General features: G+C 46.1%; 1 protein-coding gene across 1 annotated transcript in view; it reads left to right on the plus strand.

The window, feature by feature from the left end:
• The window catches only part of LOC144180488 (L-asparaginase 1-like), a 39,712-nt gene that overhangs the window by 5,583 nt on the left and 20,064 nt on the right, over positions 1-14,065 (plus strand). The window contains exons 2-3 of the mRNA XM_077708827.1: positions 8,226-8,397; positions 11,829-11,946. Of these exons, the coding sequence (XP_077564953.1) occupies positions 8,226-8,397; positions 11,829-11,946 (290 nt within the window). The remainder of the gene's footprint in view (positions 1-8,225; positions 8,398-11,828; positions 11,947-14,065) is intronic.

Raw genomic sequence — 14,065 nt, forward strand, 5'->3', positions numbered from 1 at the left:
CCTCGAGGATTGGGGAGCCAAGACGAGAGGGAAGGGGTGTCAGGCAACCTCCACCACGATGTTACGGAGATGAATACGTGAAAATGAAGGTGTATTTCACACACGTATGTACAGGGAAGCCAGCACCGTGTTGGACCTAGCACAAACCTCTTCTACACAGCTGAGCTCTAGCACATGTCCGCACTGCTTATGGCTATGTACTACATTCCCGTTATTTGGCTGCTGACACACTGTAACAATATTTTGACGCAGGAAGACGAGGCCGGTTCCACGAGAGGACGAACATGCGTGAACACGCACATTTTTTCGTTCCTTTGTTTCCAAATTTTACGAGTTATGCGCTAGCCATAGAAAACCCGAAATCTACAATCTATTTTCCTCTAGCGTTCGCACTTCGCGAGAAAAAAAAACAGCAAAGTTGGCGCGGGTGACGCAAGACTTCTGGCGGATGCAGTTTTTTTTTTTTTTTCCAAAATTGGGTTTTTGTGCACGGCAAAATTTGTTCGTTCTGACTAAAACTTGTTTGAAAATAAAACCTGCACCGAAATGACCCACAGGTTACGAGAAAGTTTGCCTTCCGCCGCGAACAAAAAAAAAATTAAGAAAGAAGTTGCGAAATCAGGCGAGATTCTACACTGCCACTAACTTGGGCGCCCGCTATCTACGTATCTACATAGGGAGTTACTTGTGAGTCAGACTTAACGCCGACCAGATATTTGTAAAGCTATATGTGAAATATGAATTGTCTATAAAAAATTAAATATACACAAAAACAGATTGACCACCCTGTTTTTTGAAAAAAATGTGTAAATTTGAAAATAAAACTAAAAAAAACCCGGGCTGAATTTTTTTTTTCGAACTTATGGAAACTGGACTCCCAAGCGGGCCAACAACACTGCTGAAAATCACGATGCATGATGTTTTTTTGTACCGGAGTTACAAGCGGCGGAAATCACGCTTTCGAGACGCATCTCCCTGCCGTGTGCTCCGTAACTGCAGCTGCTTTGTTGGCTTCACGCTTTGATAAAAAAAGGGTATGTTCGCATTCGGTGGCTACACACTGGACTTTTCAACCTTTGACGTCCCTCTATCGGAGCAATCCATGTCTTTATTTCTTCTTATTTGTGCTGTTTTACTCAATAAGCTCTAGCACGTCTACCCCTGTGGCGAAGACCTGCCAAGAAGCGGGCCTTTGCGGGCGTAACATTTCTTTTAGCAAAAAGAAAAAAAAAAAGCCGCGCGCCTATATTGCGCTCCCCTCCCTCTTTTCCATTCGCTTCTGTTCAAGAGGTTCGATGAGTTAAGAGGTTCAACGAGACAAGAGGTCCAATAGTCACGTGACAGCCGATTCAAGAGGTCCAACGCGTCAAGAGGTCCAATGCTTCAAAAAATCCAACGAGCCTTGCTTTTTTTGTGTTCTCCATTTATAATTTCCCCTCAGCCGTTCTTAATACATTAACCCCTTCAGCTCATTTTATGAAATGGCTGGATCCAATAAACTCTCGAGTAATATTTGGTCGTTTAAAGGAGTAGGGACACGAGATTTCAAAGCTGAGATAACTATGTAAAATGCTGCCTTTTTGCCAGCAGACATATCCCAGCAAGTTCCAACAGTAGCCGTTCCGTATATCATATTGTAAATCCATTTGAATCTCTGCCCGAACGAGAAAGCCACGAGTGAGCCAGCATGACATCGTCTGCTACTTGCCCCAAACTGCCAACGTCGGGGCTCCCGTGACGTAGCCGACGCGCTGGCTGCGGTTGCGCGCGCTGGTACACTGTGTGTAGACGTCATGGTTTTGGGACTGACGTCATGCTGCCTGGGCGCGCGGGAATGACGAAGACCTCGGCCGGTCAGGGCGAGCGCGTCCTCTCGGTCGCACCCGCGTCCAGACCTGCAGCGTTGCGACAAGAAAGGTGACGTCCGGTGGCTACCTCCTGACATGGCGGTCGCTCAGCGTTCGTTTGGTCGAAACCGAAGATGACAGAATAAACAGCGCCGTAAATGATTGTTTACGCTGCGATGGACCTTGTAATGTGCCATTCTATAATTAGTGGGCTGATACCCATGGCTGCGAAAAAAAGTGCAGGTACCCATGGCTGCGAAAAAAATGTAACACGAAACCTTCGCGCCAGTACTTCTTTAGGTCAGGGTCCGTCGCTGGCGGGAATGCCATGAGCACAAATTTATAGCTGGCTCGGGCTCTCACTTGATTTGTTACTTCGCTAAACCTACCTTCAGTCTGTGAATATTCTGTGTATATCTTCTCTGTAAATATTCAGTTTTAAAAACCCTCTAAAAACATCGTCGTCATGTCAACAACAGTGCCGCACCTTCAGGCCCTAACACAGATCATCAAGAAGGCTTCTGTCTCCCGCTACAACATCGGCGAGGCATCGAAATATCCAAGAAGCACAACGAACCTCCATTTAGTGCGGGTGTTCCTGTTACGGTAGAACCGGCGGCGCGGCAGCTAGTGGAAATCAGACGCGCAACTCTGCCAAGCACATACAGGAAGCTTATACAAGAAGCATGTACGAACGAAGTACATATAGGAAGCACGTATACGAAGAAGCATATATACGAAGCATATATACGAAGAAGCATATACAAGAAGCATATACAGCAAGCATGTACGAAGTTCTCAGACCCGCCGGCGGCCTCTACTGGTGGCCTTGGGGACTGCTTCCCCGCTGGTTCCAGGACCTACCGATTGAGGGCGCAGTCTTCTCATAGAGGCGGGTTCCGCTTCATACCGCTTTAGAGGTCTTTTAGCTGCATATTCCTTAGAGCGAACCGTACAATTTGCGCGGCGATGGCGCTGCCGTTCTTGGGCGAGGGCCATAGAGATAATATACTGACTCTAGAGGGAAAGCGCGCCGCTGAGTCAATGCATTGGAACCGTACGACACACAGTGGCAGACATGATACAACGATTTGAAGGTTGCCAGCTGAGCTTTTGCTTACTAAAAACGGCGAAGGCGATGGGTTGTAATCGGGCAACGTGCTACTATGGCGTTTCCGCGTCCGGCTAGCAAAGCATGCCGGGATTAATTGTAACATGGCGGACCGCTGGCCAGGCGGATTTTGTGTAGGCGGCGTCGACAGCATTGCGTAGTTTATCTCCTGTGGGTAGGTAACCGACGTGTTTTAGGTTTAGCGTACGTGTGACTTATATGAACTGAGACTATTTGAGCAAGATGTGGCAACGCTCACACAACACTTGCGCGCAAGCTCGAATGCGACTGATCGCATGCGCGAGGACGCCGAGGAGTCAGCTGATCCGTACTGGGCGCACAGAAAAATGAATCTCCGTATGATCTCCTTGCATTTTTGCGCTGTGCCGCTTTATTTGCCATTCTGTGACATATTGCGAGTCGCTCAATGCTTTTCAAACGAAGTGAAGTGAACTGTGGCTTTAGCTCAATGTAAAACTTTATTGACACAGACAAAAAAAACATCGCATGGGCCAACGCTGATATTGCCGGTGAGTCGCGGCGCTTTGAAGCACAGGAACGAAAGAGCGCGGTCGATCGCAGGCCAACGGAGTGGATGCCAAGGGAGTATGCGAAATACAGTCCGCGGCGTGTCCCGTTTTCCTTTCTGTCTGTATTCGTCAAGTTCTAGCTGCTTTCCACCACTTCAAAGGGAAAGCTTGCGGGACTGAATGCGCAGTATTGAATGGGCAGTAATTTACCGCACAGAGCGCGCGAGGAGAGAACATTAACTTATTGATTTGTTGTGACTGATTAAAAAAGAAACCGCATTTCGTTACCTATTGTTTCGTTCTACCTTCACGAACGTTTGCGCGAAAGTTCGAAGCACGAAGAGCTGTAAGAAGTTCCATGAATAAAACAACTGGAACCGAACGATTATAAGAGCTCCTTTTATTTCTCTTCCAACGGGTACGATCGCTGGCTGCCACTCCGTAGCCTGTAGTAAACTTGCGGTAGTCAAGGTCAGATCGGAATCGCTGTTCCGGCGTCAGTTCAGGGGCAATAGATAGGGTGCTTAACGTGAAGAAAGAATGACAGCCTCGCAAGCGACCGGGGAGGCACTTGCTCAGCGCGTGCATCCGAGTTGTATAACTTGTATACGTTTTGCACGCACGCAGACCTGAGCCGGAGACTGCACACAAAGTCAGGCGCAAGGGCCTCGCCCCTTTCTAGCACACTTAAAAAAATCGAAACCAAAACTGAACTACGCACTTACTTTTTCTCCGCTAATTGGAGCTTAATTACACTAAAAGTTTTTTATGAAGCTACTTTTAATTACTGAAGCAATAATTTGTAGCTATTTTACTTCAGTTCTTTGTTTTAGTTAAATAATTACGGCAGAACTTTTTAGAAGGCTGAATACAATTGATCTGGCAACCATGGGAATTGTATCATGTCAGCGCCCACGATTCGTACGGTCTCGGAGCTCGCTTTACCCCCCTGGCGAGGGCCCGTTGACGTTCGAGCCGAAAAACCACGTTTCCGCTTTTTCACACGGAGTAGAACTTGGTTTATTTTTTTTTTGCACCCTACTGGCGCATTTACCGCGTGGCTATACTGCTAGTAGGAGGATACACTGTATTTACTCGATTGCAACGCGAACGCGATTGTAACGTGAGTAGTGACTTTTCATTGTATCAAGAAAGAAAAAATAAAATCGCGGAATAAACTTGAGGGGTGACTTTGTCGTGTCGAGCAAAGAAAGAAAGAAAGAAAGAAGCACCGAAGTACTCGCACGAAGGCAAGGGTAGCTTTGAAAAGAATATTTATTGTTGCAACGCTTTGACTATACGCCCACCTGTGACGCTGTGAACTTGGTTCGCGCAAATCTCCAAATCGGCGCCGTCGTTTCGCGTGTGACGTCATTTTTTCGTCAAATTCGAGCAAGACCCCGGCCTTCCAAGGTGTCGGTGGAAACGAAGGAAAGGAACTGGCGTTGTCCTTATAAAAGCTTCTAGGGAACGTTGCCTGTTGAGGTTCAGGACGGCCGCAACTCGCCACAGAGGGCGCACCGAGCTCTTGGAAAGCCAAAATTTGCGCACAAACTCCCCATCGCTCAGGATGAACGCTTCGCGCGATGTGTGTTGTCGCCTTGGCCATCGCATTTGTCGTCTCGGAGCTTGCGGAGATTGCTGCGCCGCCTACGAAGAGGCAGATGCACCGCCTAGTCGAGATACACTGATTTAGGCGCGGTTTGCGGCAGCGTTCGATTTACCTCGTACTGCCCATGCTGGTGCAGCCGCGTGCTTGCGCACTGGTGCAGCCCAAGTGCCCCTGGCGGAAAAATGCGTGGCATATATTTGTTCCTTGCGCCCGCTTAGTTATTGGGGAGTTGGAGTTGACACACGGGTACATCCATCGGCGACAGCGCGAAAATGTTTGTTGAAATCACGTTAAGGTACATCGCCGAACTATTTGGCGCAAACGAGCTTCAATTGTTACAAAAAAACAGTGGTAAAAACAATTAGCAGACGAAAAGGCGTGAACGGAACTGCCTGTGCACCGCGCAGGAGCCGTGAAGCGAGCGCCATTTGAATTTGAAGCACTTGAATCTTTCGCCGTGAAGCGAGCGCCATTTGAATTTGAAGCACTTCCCCCCCCCTCCCCCCCCTGCCCCCCATCGCTTCTGGCCGCCTTTTGCCAAAGCGGGCGGTTGACTTACACTTGGAGGCCTTAGGGCCTTTCGTCTTTCAGATCATATAAAACTGCATAACAAGTAGGTCACGGGCCAGGAGCGACTGCTCCGCGGTATTTTTCCGGATGACGCAACACGTGACAACATTTTGCACACGGGCAATCACGTGCGCCCCCATTCAAAACGACGGGCAAGTGACGCGCGCCGTTTCCTTAGAGAATTGGCCCGCCCTGCCACATCGCTTCCTTTGAGCTATATCAGTTGAACCCTGACCACCGTGAGGAGGTTGCCCTGTTCTGTGAAGAAATCAGCAACACGCTTCCCTAGTTCGACGTTGTGGCTGTTTTGAGGCCTACAGAATCCTTTTTGGTCGGGTTTGCTTAATAGGCGCACCCACTGGAGCCGCTGCAGGTGGTCGATTCGTTCACGTCAACTCTTCGGGCAGCAGCTGAATTGCCGATTTCTTCAGCCATCCAAATAGCGTGTCCCTCGAGACGGGCGTCGTCGCACTGAGCGGGACACGCTTGACATCGCAGGGGAGTCGAAGGTGAGTCGAAACTATCAAGGCAAACGAAAACCACCGAGTCCTGGGCACGCCTTCAACGCCGTCACTACCAGCGTAGAAGAAAAAAAAATTTCCCCGCATTTCCCCGAGGGGAAGAATGTGAAAGTGCGAATGCACGAGTTGAATTTGCGCGGTGCGGTAATGTTCGCGAAAGAGAGATCACACACACACACACAACTACAAAGAAAGAAAGATGCATTTATTCACAGACACCTATTTGTGTTGTCGTTGTACTTGATTGCTAGAGCGGATCTCAGCTTTGAAATTTCGTGTCAGTACTCCTTTAAGCGGGTGGATTAGCCCTTCTCACGCCCTATTCCTTGCCAATTCCCCACGTGGGTATGTGCCATGCACAGACACCTATTTCTGTTGTCGTTGTACTTGATTGCTAGAGCGGATCTCAGCTTTGAAATTTCGTGTAAGTACTCCTTTAAGCGGGTGCATTAGCCCTTCTCACGCCCGATTCCTGGCCAATTCCCCACGTGGGTATGTGCCATGTCAGCGGCCAGGCAGCGCGCGCCCATCTCCCCCCGTTGCCAAGGAAGACGAGGAGATTCCTGGCCAATCCCCCACGTGGGTATGTGCCATCTCCCCCCGTTGCCAAGGAAGACGAGGAGCGCGCGCACCCGCAGCTGTTGCTATGTGGACGGACGGCGGTCAACGGAATTCAGGGTCGCTTATAAAGTGCATTCGCACTTAAAACGAATAGATTTGGGGTTAGAGTGTTGTGAAGAGAACGAATCACTCGGGCGCATGTTACCAACATAGATTGGGAAATGGCCAAAACTGTAGGCGCCGTCGATGATAATTGTATGCATAATTGCAATTTTTAGCCAACTTCAACATCGGCATTCGATTGTAACGTAAGGGTCGACGTCAAGTACCACAAAGTAGGAAAACAGCTCCCGTTATAATCGAGTAAATACGGTACATTGCCGTTACAACTTCGAAGCATATTCAAGCAACCTATTTGAAGGTAAGCCGTGAATATCATATCAAGTGAGATTCGGTTGGTTCGTAATCATTTTTTCGTACTACGAAGCGACACGCATAGCAATCAAACGGAGCCTCCCCAACCAACCACGGGCGTCCGCCGGACGTCCGAAATACGGCCGAACATCCAATGCCCAGCTTGGACGGCCACTGTGCGTCCATGTTTGGATGCACAGTTTCGGACGTACTGCGGACATCCAGACACGCATGTACAAGTCCGAATGTCACCCGCCAATGGACGGAAAAAGTTAATACGAATCATCAAATACCAACCAAATTGAATAAAAAACAAAAACGAAAAAGCTACTTTGCTTATCAATTAAAAAAATTTTGTACGTCAACACCCTGACTTGTATATTGCAAGCTTCATCTGAATATTTCTAAAAGTAAGACTATTTTTTCACTTTTTTGAAGCAGCTCACCATTTCCAACTGTTATTTGTTTGGAGAAAGATATATAAGAATAGAGAACCGCTAACGAATCATATGAAGCAAGTTCACTGTGGTTATTTATGCCTATCTGCCCGGTAGTGTGTTTGCCTCGCGCACTGCAGTATTCATTGTAAGAACTTCTCGTTATGCGATTATGGAAATTTTTACTGAACTTTTAAAATACATCTGATTTCGGACGTCCGACTGGACGTACGGAAGTGTTAAATCCGGACGTCCCACGGACGTACATGGTACGTCCATCAGCACTAAAATGGACGTCATACGGACGTCCGCTAGAGCCGGAATGAACGTATACGGTGGCCGGCCGACGGACGTCCGGTGGTTGCTTGGGATCGATCATTGCAGTAGAATGAGAGGCCGCCTAATGAACTGGTTGCAATGCCCCTGTTCTTACAAAAATGTGTGGTGTTCACAGGGGTTAACTCCACGCCTCTGCTTAATTCAACAAGATGGGTCGTTTCAGTTCCAGGCGCTGTACCAATCTTGTGGTTAAATTAGTGGAAAGGAGGTCCCGTTAGATGGTGCGGGACGCCATTGGTAGTACTGGTTTAGCATGTTCTGTGTGGTCGTCTCGAATTTACAGATGGCGGGACCGATTGATGACTCGTATGTTCCGAAGAATCTGCGCTCGCTCACCGAGGAAGTTGCAGCACTCCGACTAGTCCCGATGGGACTGTCCAACACTGAAAAGGAAGCCCGCGTTATGGTCATCTACACAGGAGGCACTATCGGCATGACTAAAGATGAACATGGAGGTAAGATGTGAACTGGAAATGCTAGTACTCTTATGCGGGAGACAAAATATGAAGGCTGTACTCAGTGGGTGGTGCAGGGTACCTCCTGAGCCCGCTTGCTCGAAAAAGGGTGCTTATTGGCAGTCTTATTCACAGTCTAGTCTTTCTTATTCACGGGCTTCAATAAGTCTGCGAATAAGATTCCCACTATCGCGCTTTCTCGATAGCCCACAGGCTAGGCTACGGAGCGGTCTTATTGAAGTCTATAGGGACAGCGGGTACCTAGACGCGCACGGGAGGGATTTCTAGGGAAAAGCGGGGAATACGACGGAAAACTGCTTGTTGCCGCCGCCGGCGTTGCGCAAAAGTTTATTTCGAACGATGATCGAATAAACTGAAGAAACGTAACCATCAGGCGGCTATTTAGGCCCTTTCACAAATACTTTACAACGACCCGCCATTTTTGAAGGCCAACTCACGCAGTTGGGTCTCTCTCGCCGGCCGCGTAAACGAAGTCATAAACATAGATTGTCTGTTAAGAAGCGTTGGCCTTAAAAATCCACTGGGCTGACACCAAAAGCACCCCCGTTGTCTCACATTGTCGCAACACGAGTCGTGCTTTTCGTTTGGCCGTGAATTAGACAGTTGCGAAATGGCTTCCCGCTAATCGTTGTAGATTCAGATGCAACGAGCAGTCCGGCCACACGATCGCAATAACCCGCTGCCTAGCCGTTAGCTCGTTTATTAAGGGCTGCAGCTGTAAACGATCGCGCTGTAGAATACAGCCGAATGTTCATATCATGCACGCTTGTATGCGCAAAACATCCCAATTGCTCAATCCGAATGCAAAATCACTGTACAAACCCAAACACTTAAGATTCGTAACCGCCTCTTTTGAAGGTATTGAAGGAAAGAGGCGAAGTCTGGGCAGCTTCTCCTTGAAAACGCGATTTTATTTAATTGTCACGGAAAGAGGTATTACAGGCTGTTAACGTTTTGCTATTGTGTATAGTTTTGTTGTCACATTGCTGTTCTATTGTGAACGCCTATTTGGTGTTTTCTGAGTTAATGGGCATGATTTTATTACAAAATACATTTGTTCGGTCTTTCCATGCACCTTTTTGTAGCCAGCACGGCGACAGCTGACATAGCAGACGATTACACATTCACACCGCGTTCTCGGCCGCCCGATGTCTACACGGGACAAATATCGCGCCGCAGACGATCATTGCTGGCCATCTTTGTGTGACGTGAGGGAGAAAAAAAAGCCACGCTACCCGGGAATAACAAGCACACGTCCATGGAGGAAAGAATACTTTTTCTTTCCTCCATGCACCGGCCCGTAGCGCGCAGCGAAATTTGAAAACGGTGGTTGGCTGCAGCAGTCGCTGCCACATCAAATCATCAAACAAGATAGGCCTTGTGGCTTCTGCGGCTTCAGGTATATATATATATATATATATATATATAAATATATATATATATATATATATATATATATATATATATATATATATATATATATATATATATATATATATATATATATATATATATATATATATATATATGTGTATGTATGTAGTCGTGAAGTGGAGTCCTTAGTTGCTGCAGGAATACGCACAAAGTAGAAGTACGCTCTTCGGAGACTCTGAGACAGGTCTTCCTCAGGACTTTATTTCCAACGTTTCGACCTGAGACAGGTCTTCCTCAGGAATCCTGAGGAAGACCTGTCTCAGGTCGAAACGTTGGAAATAAAGTCTCCGAAGAGCGTACTTCTACTTTGTGTATATATATATATATATATATATATATATATATATAAGGTTAGTAGAGACAGAGACAAACGAGAAAGACGTAGAAAATAAAAATAAGTTTACTGACGTTTCAGGGAGAGGACTCCCGCACTCTGAAGAAAGGGAGTCCTCTCCCTGAAACGTCAGTAAACTTATTTTTATTTTCTACGTCTTTCTCGTTTGTCTGTCTCTACTAACCTTATTGTTTTCGTGCTCTGTGTGAGTTTTTATGTTTTCAGTCTATATATATATATATATATATATATATATATATATATATATATATATATATATATATATATATATAGCGACTCAGAAAATGGGAAATGAGGGGCTCCGTGAAAATAAGACAGAAAATAAGGGTTGGCAGCCCTTGGCAGTCCTGCCAACCCTTATTTTCTGTCTTATATATATATATATATATATATATATATATATATATATATATATATATATATATATATATATATATACACTATACACGCAGACAGGGTATCCTAGCTATCATGCACCAAGCTTTAAATAAGAGTAATGGCGTAACTCGAAGAAAACCTAGTGCATCATGTTTGCAGTACTGTGGAGAAGCGGGCACCATTTTCTCGTGACTGTGACTAAAATAAATAAATATAATTAATTATCTAACTCGAAAAGTACTGTCATAATGACTAAAGTATCAATGAGGCACTTGTAGGTACCCACAAGGGGCATCTAACTGCGGTATTTTCAGCGACGAACTAACTGGTGCACATTTATTATGAGTGATAAAGAAAACCCGCGAAATATGAAAAATACCACGTGACGGCGCCTCCTCGCGCATCGTAAAGCAACGCCTTCAAACAGGCTGCCTCTGAGTTAGCGAGAATGTAATAAACAAAAGAAAGAAATAAGAAATCGCGAATGAGTTTGTGCCTTATCTGCTCACGCGCCCCGCGAATCTTGCTGTTGCTGCTCCTTCCATGCATGCCATTATCAAGGCGATGCGCTGTCTCTTCGGGCGGGTGACAGGCGAAGCAGTTGCTTTCAATCAGCTTATTTATCAGGGGGCTAGTAGTTTGCAGCGGGAGAGCCAATTGATCAACAACTCGAAGTGAAGGACAGGCGTTAATCGACCAGATTTAGGGGAATTTCCCAAGGTAGAGTAAGTTTCTGTGAAGGAAACTTTGACATCCACCTAAATGCAGTCATAGGGCTACAAAGGAAAGCTATAGAACAGTTGTTGATCAATTCGCTCTCGCTACACAAACTACTAGCCTCCTGGTAAGCTCAGTTGGTAGAGCGACTGCTCCGGTTAAGCGGGGGTCCCAGGTTCGAATCATGGATCAGGACGAATTTTTCTTTCACTGCGAAGTTCCTGAGAAAGCTGTATAGTTTTCCTTTGTAGCCGTATGGCTGCATTTAGGTGTATGTCGAACTTTCCTTCACCAAAACTTGCTCCACCTCGGGGAATTCCCCTAAATCTGGTCGATTAAACCCGAACCTACTGCAATGGGCGGTTTGAGCAATGTACGGGGACTGTGCACTGAATTCACTCCTACGTTCATAGAAAGTACGAAATATTGTTTCTGCGGCTAGAAAAATAATGAAACATTCTTGATTCACCTGGCGCTTCTAACTGTCGAGATGTTTTGATTATTTGCAAGCAACTTTCTGTTTCAGTGCTGAAGCCCGAGCCAGGAGTTTTGGACAAGCGGTTGCGCGATTTTCCGCAACTCCACGATGCCACGTACGCGAAACATCACTTCCCCGACTCTGAGAATCCTCCCCTGGTCCTGCCGTAAGTAATGTGTTTGCTACCTTGCTATGATTTCCACCAAGGACGCTGAAGTGTGCACGACTGCGGAGTTGCTGAAAACATTCTAGTCTGCCGTTTCTTTTACATCGGTTGGGTCTCTAAATAGCTGTTTTTGGAGCAACAGAAAAATCTGAAAATTTATCACCATACACTGGACGTAGTCAACGGCCGCATTGCTTTAGCTTGGATTATTATGGTTTTGTAGCCAAAGATGCATTCAAACTTGCTTAGTGTCGCTAACCAGTTGCTGAACCACTGGGCGACTGGCGACTATCGATCTTGGTGTGGTTAATCTATAAGCGATCGTGATATAGGTATGCTCACGGTGCATGAGAATGCTTACCGTCAAAATAAAGGTTTTAAAACATATTTTATTGTTTGCAGTTGCGAATACATCAGCTTTTCTGCCGCAGAAAGCGTTCGTAACTGCATTACTGAGAAGAGATCTCAACCAGCGTTAAATATTTATTGAGTTCCAAGTTTGTATGTGCGAATTCCTTGTGTGAAGGTAGCTGGAGAAGAAAGCTGAACGAAGTAGGCGGACCACATTTTCAGCTATTTGCATTTCGTGGGGAAAATCTTTCATTTTATGTAGGTTGAACGGAATGTTGTAATGATTTAGTGGACTCTGCAGGCGAACATTGTGCAGTGCTTTGATTTCGTTCTTTCCGGTGGTACCAGCAGCGTACGTAAATTTTGATCGGGATGTCGCCGTCGATGATTGGTGGTAGGCTTTGTGCAGCTTTTTAAACTCAACTGCCCTATTGAACTTGCCCTTTTATGCCGAACTGAAACGACCACTTTCATATGAAAGAACCCGTGGTGTGCGTAAACGATCTTTATCAACGTGCAGAGTGACCAGGTATGCTGGGATCGGAAGGCCCATGATGTGTCTTCTCGTCTTTAGTTGTATAGTCAATTCTAAGTCGGGTATAGGGATCCTGCATTTTACACTCTTTAAAGATGTTCACGCTCTCTACAAAATGCCTCTAACAATGCATGGGTTACAATTTTCTGCTTTTATTGACCACCAACACCACAGGTACCATTTAGATCGTATATGAACCATAGTCGATTACAAACCACGCAACTACATGCAAGTTTTATATCATATCAAAACTTTTCTTAAATTCTGCTTTCGTAGTTTTGAAAGTATTGACTGTTCGGTATATTCGTCGCTTTGCTGTATTCTCTACTTCCCGGCATGCCTCGTTTTTTCGGCGCTTGACGTTTCAGCTGAGGCTCTAATAAATGTGTGTTCATGTCTTTATTGGCTTTGTTCTTCTGAACCTGACGGAAGCGCTCAGGTTCACGAGTGCTAGTTCCACGCGTCTTGTTTTGTACAACGAGCTTCGTGTCATCGCTAACGCTCACGCCTCGGTTCTGCCCGACGTTCACCGCATGCGGGTTGCTCTTCAGCCGTGCGTACAACGTGTGTCCTGCGCACATCTCGATAGGCACGGAAGCACCCAATATCTAATGCTGTTGTTTTTCATCCTCTTTTTTTCCTACTCTGTGTAAAGTAAGAATTACAAACTGTTCAGCTCATCTTGCAAATGGAGTCGCGATTGTCCGCTGTTAAACCACTTTTGAGGAAGCGCAAGCATGGTAGGGGCATAGTTTTTTGCACTTGTGCGGGCAAGATTGTAGTACCGTCGCTAACCAATAAACAGCTCGGCAGTAAATAATTCCGCATCCTCTTAGGTCATTTCGAATATTGTAGCGTGCTCAGGTCCACTGCACGAGGAACACCTCGACAATTGGCTTTAAAAAAACTTTCATTTACTGCAGTAAATTTCCTGCCCGAAATTTTCCTATCTAATCCCTCCATACTGTTTTCTAGCTGTTCTCCCTGTCATTCCTTCTTCGTAACCCTTGTATTGCTTTGATGGTTGACCTGTTTTCCGTCCCCCGCATAACAAGGCCGCTGTACTTCCCATTATCTGTCAATTTTGGCTCACTTGGGCATGAGTTTGCCCCTCATTTATGATGCCGTTTTCGGCCCTAAAGGCACCGCCTATCATTTTACTTTCCAAAGATCTTTGAGTTATAGTAAGTGTTGTTTGAAGGAGTTGGAAATACAGAAAATGTCTGCCACTTT

Source organism: Haemaphysalis longicornis, unplaced genomic scaffold, assembly GCF_048455015.1.
Source record: "Haemaphysalis longicornis isolate Haplotype H1 unplaced genomic scaffold, Haemaphysalis longicornis Haplotype H1 scaffold_4, whole genome shotgun sequence".
Taxonomy (NCBI): Eukaryota; Metazoa; Arthropoda; class Arachnida; order Ixodida; family Ixodidae; genus Haemaphysalis; species Haemaphysalis longicornis.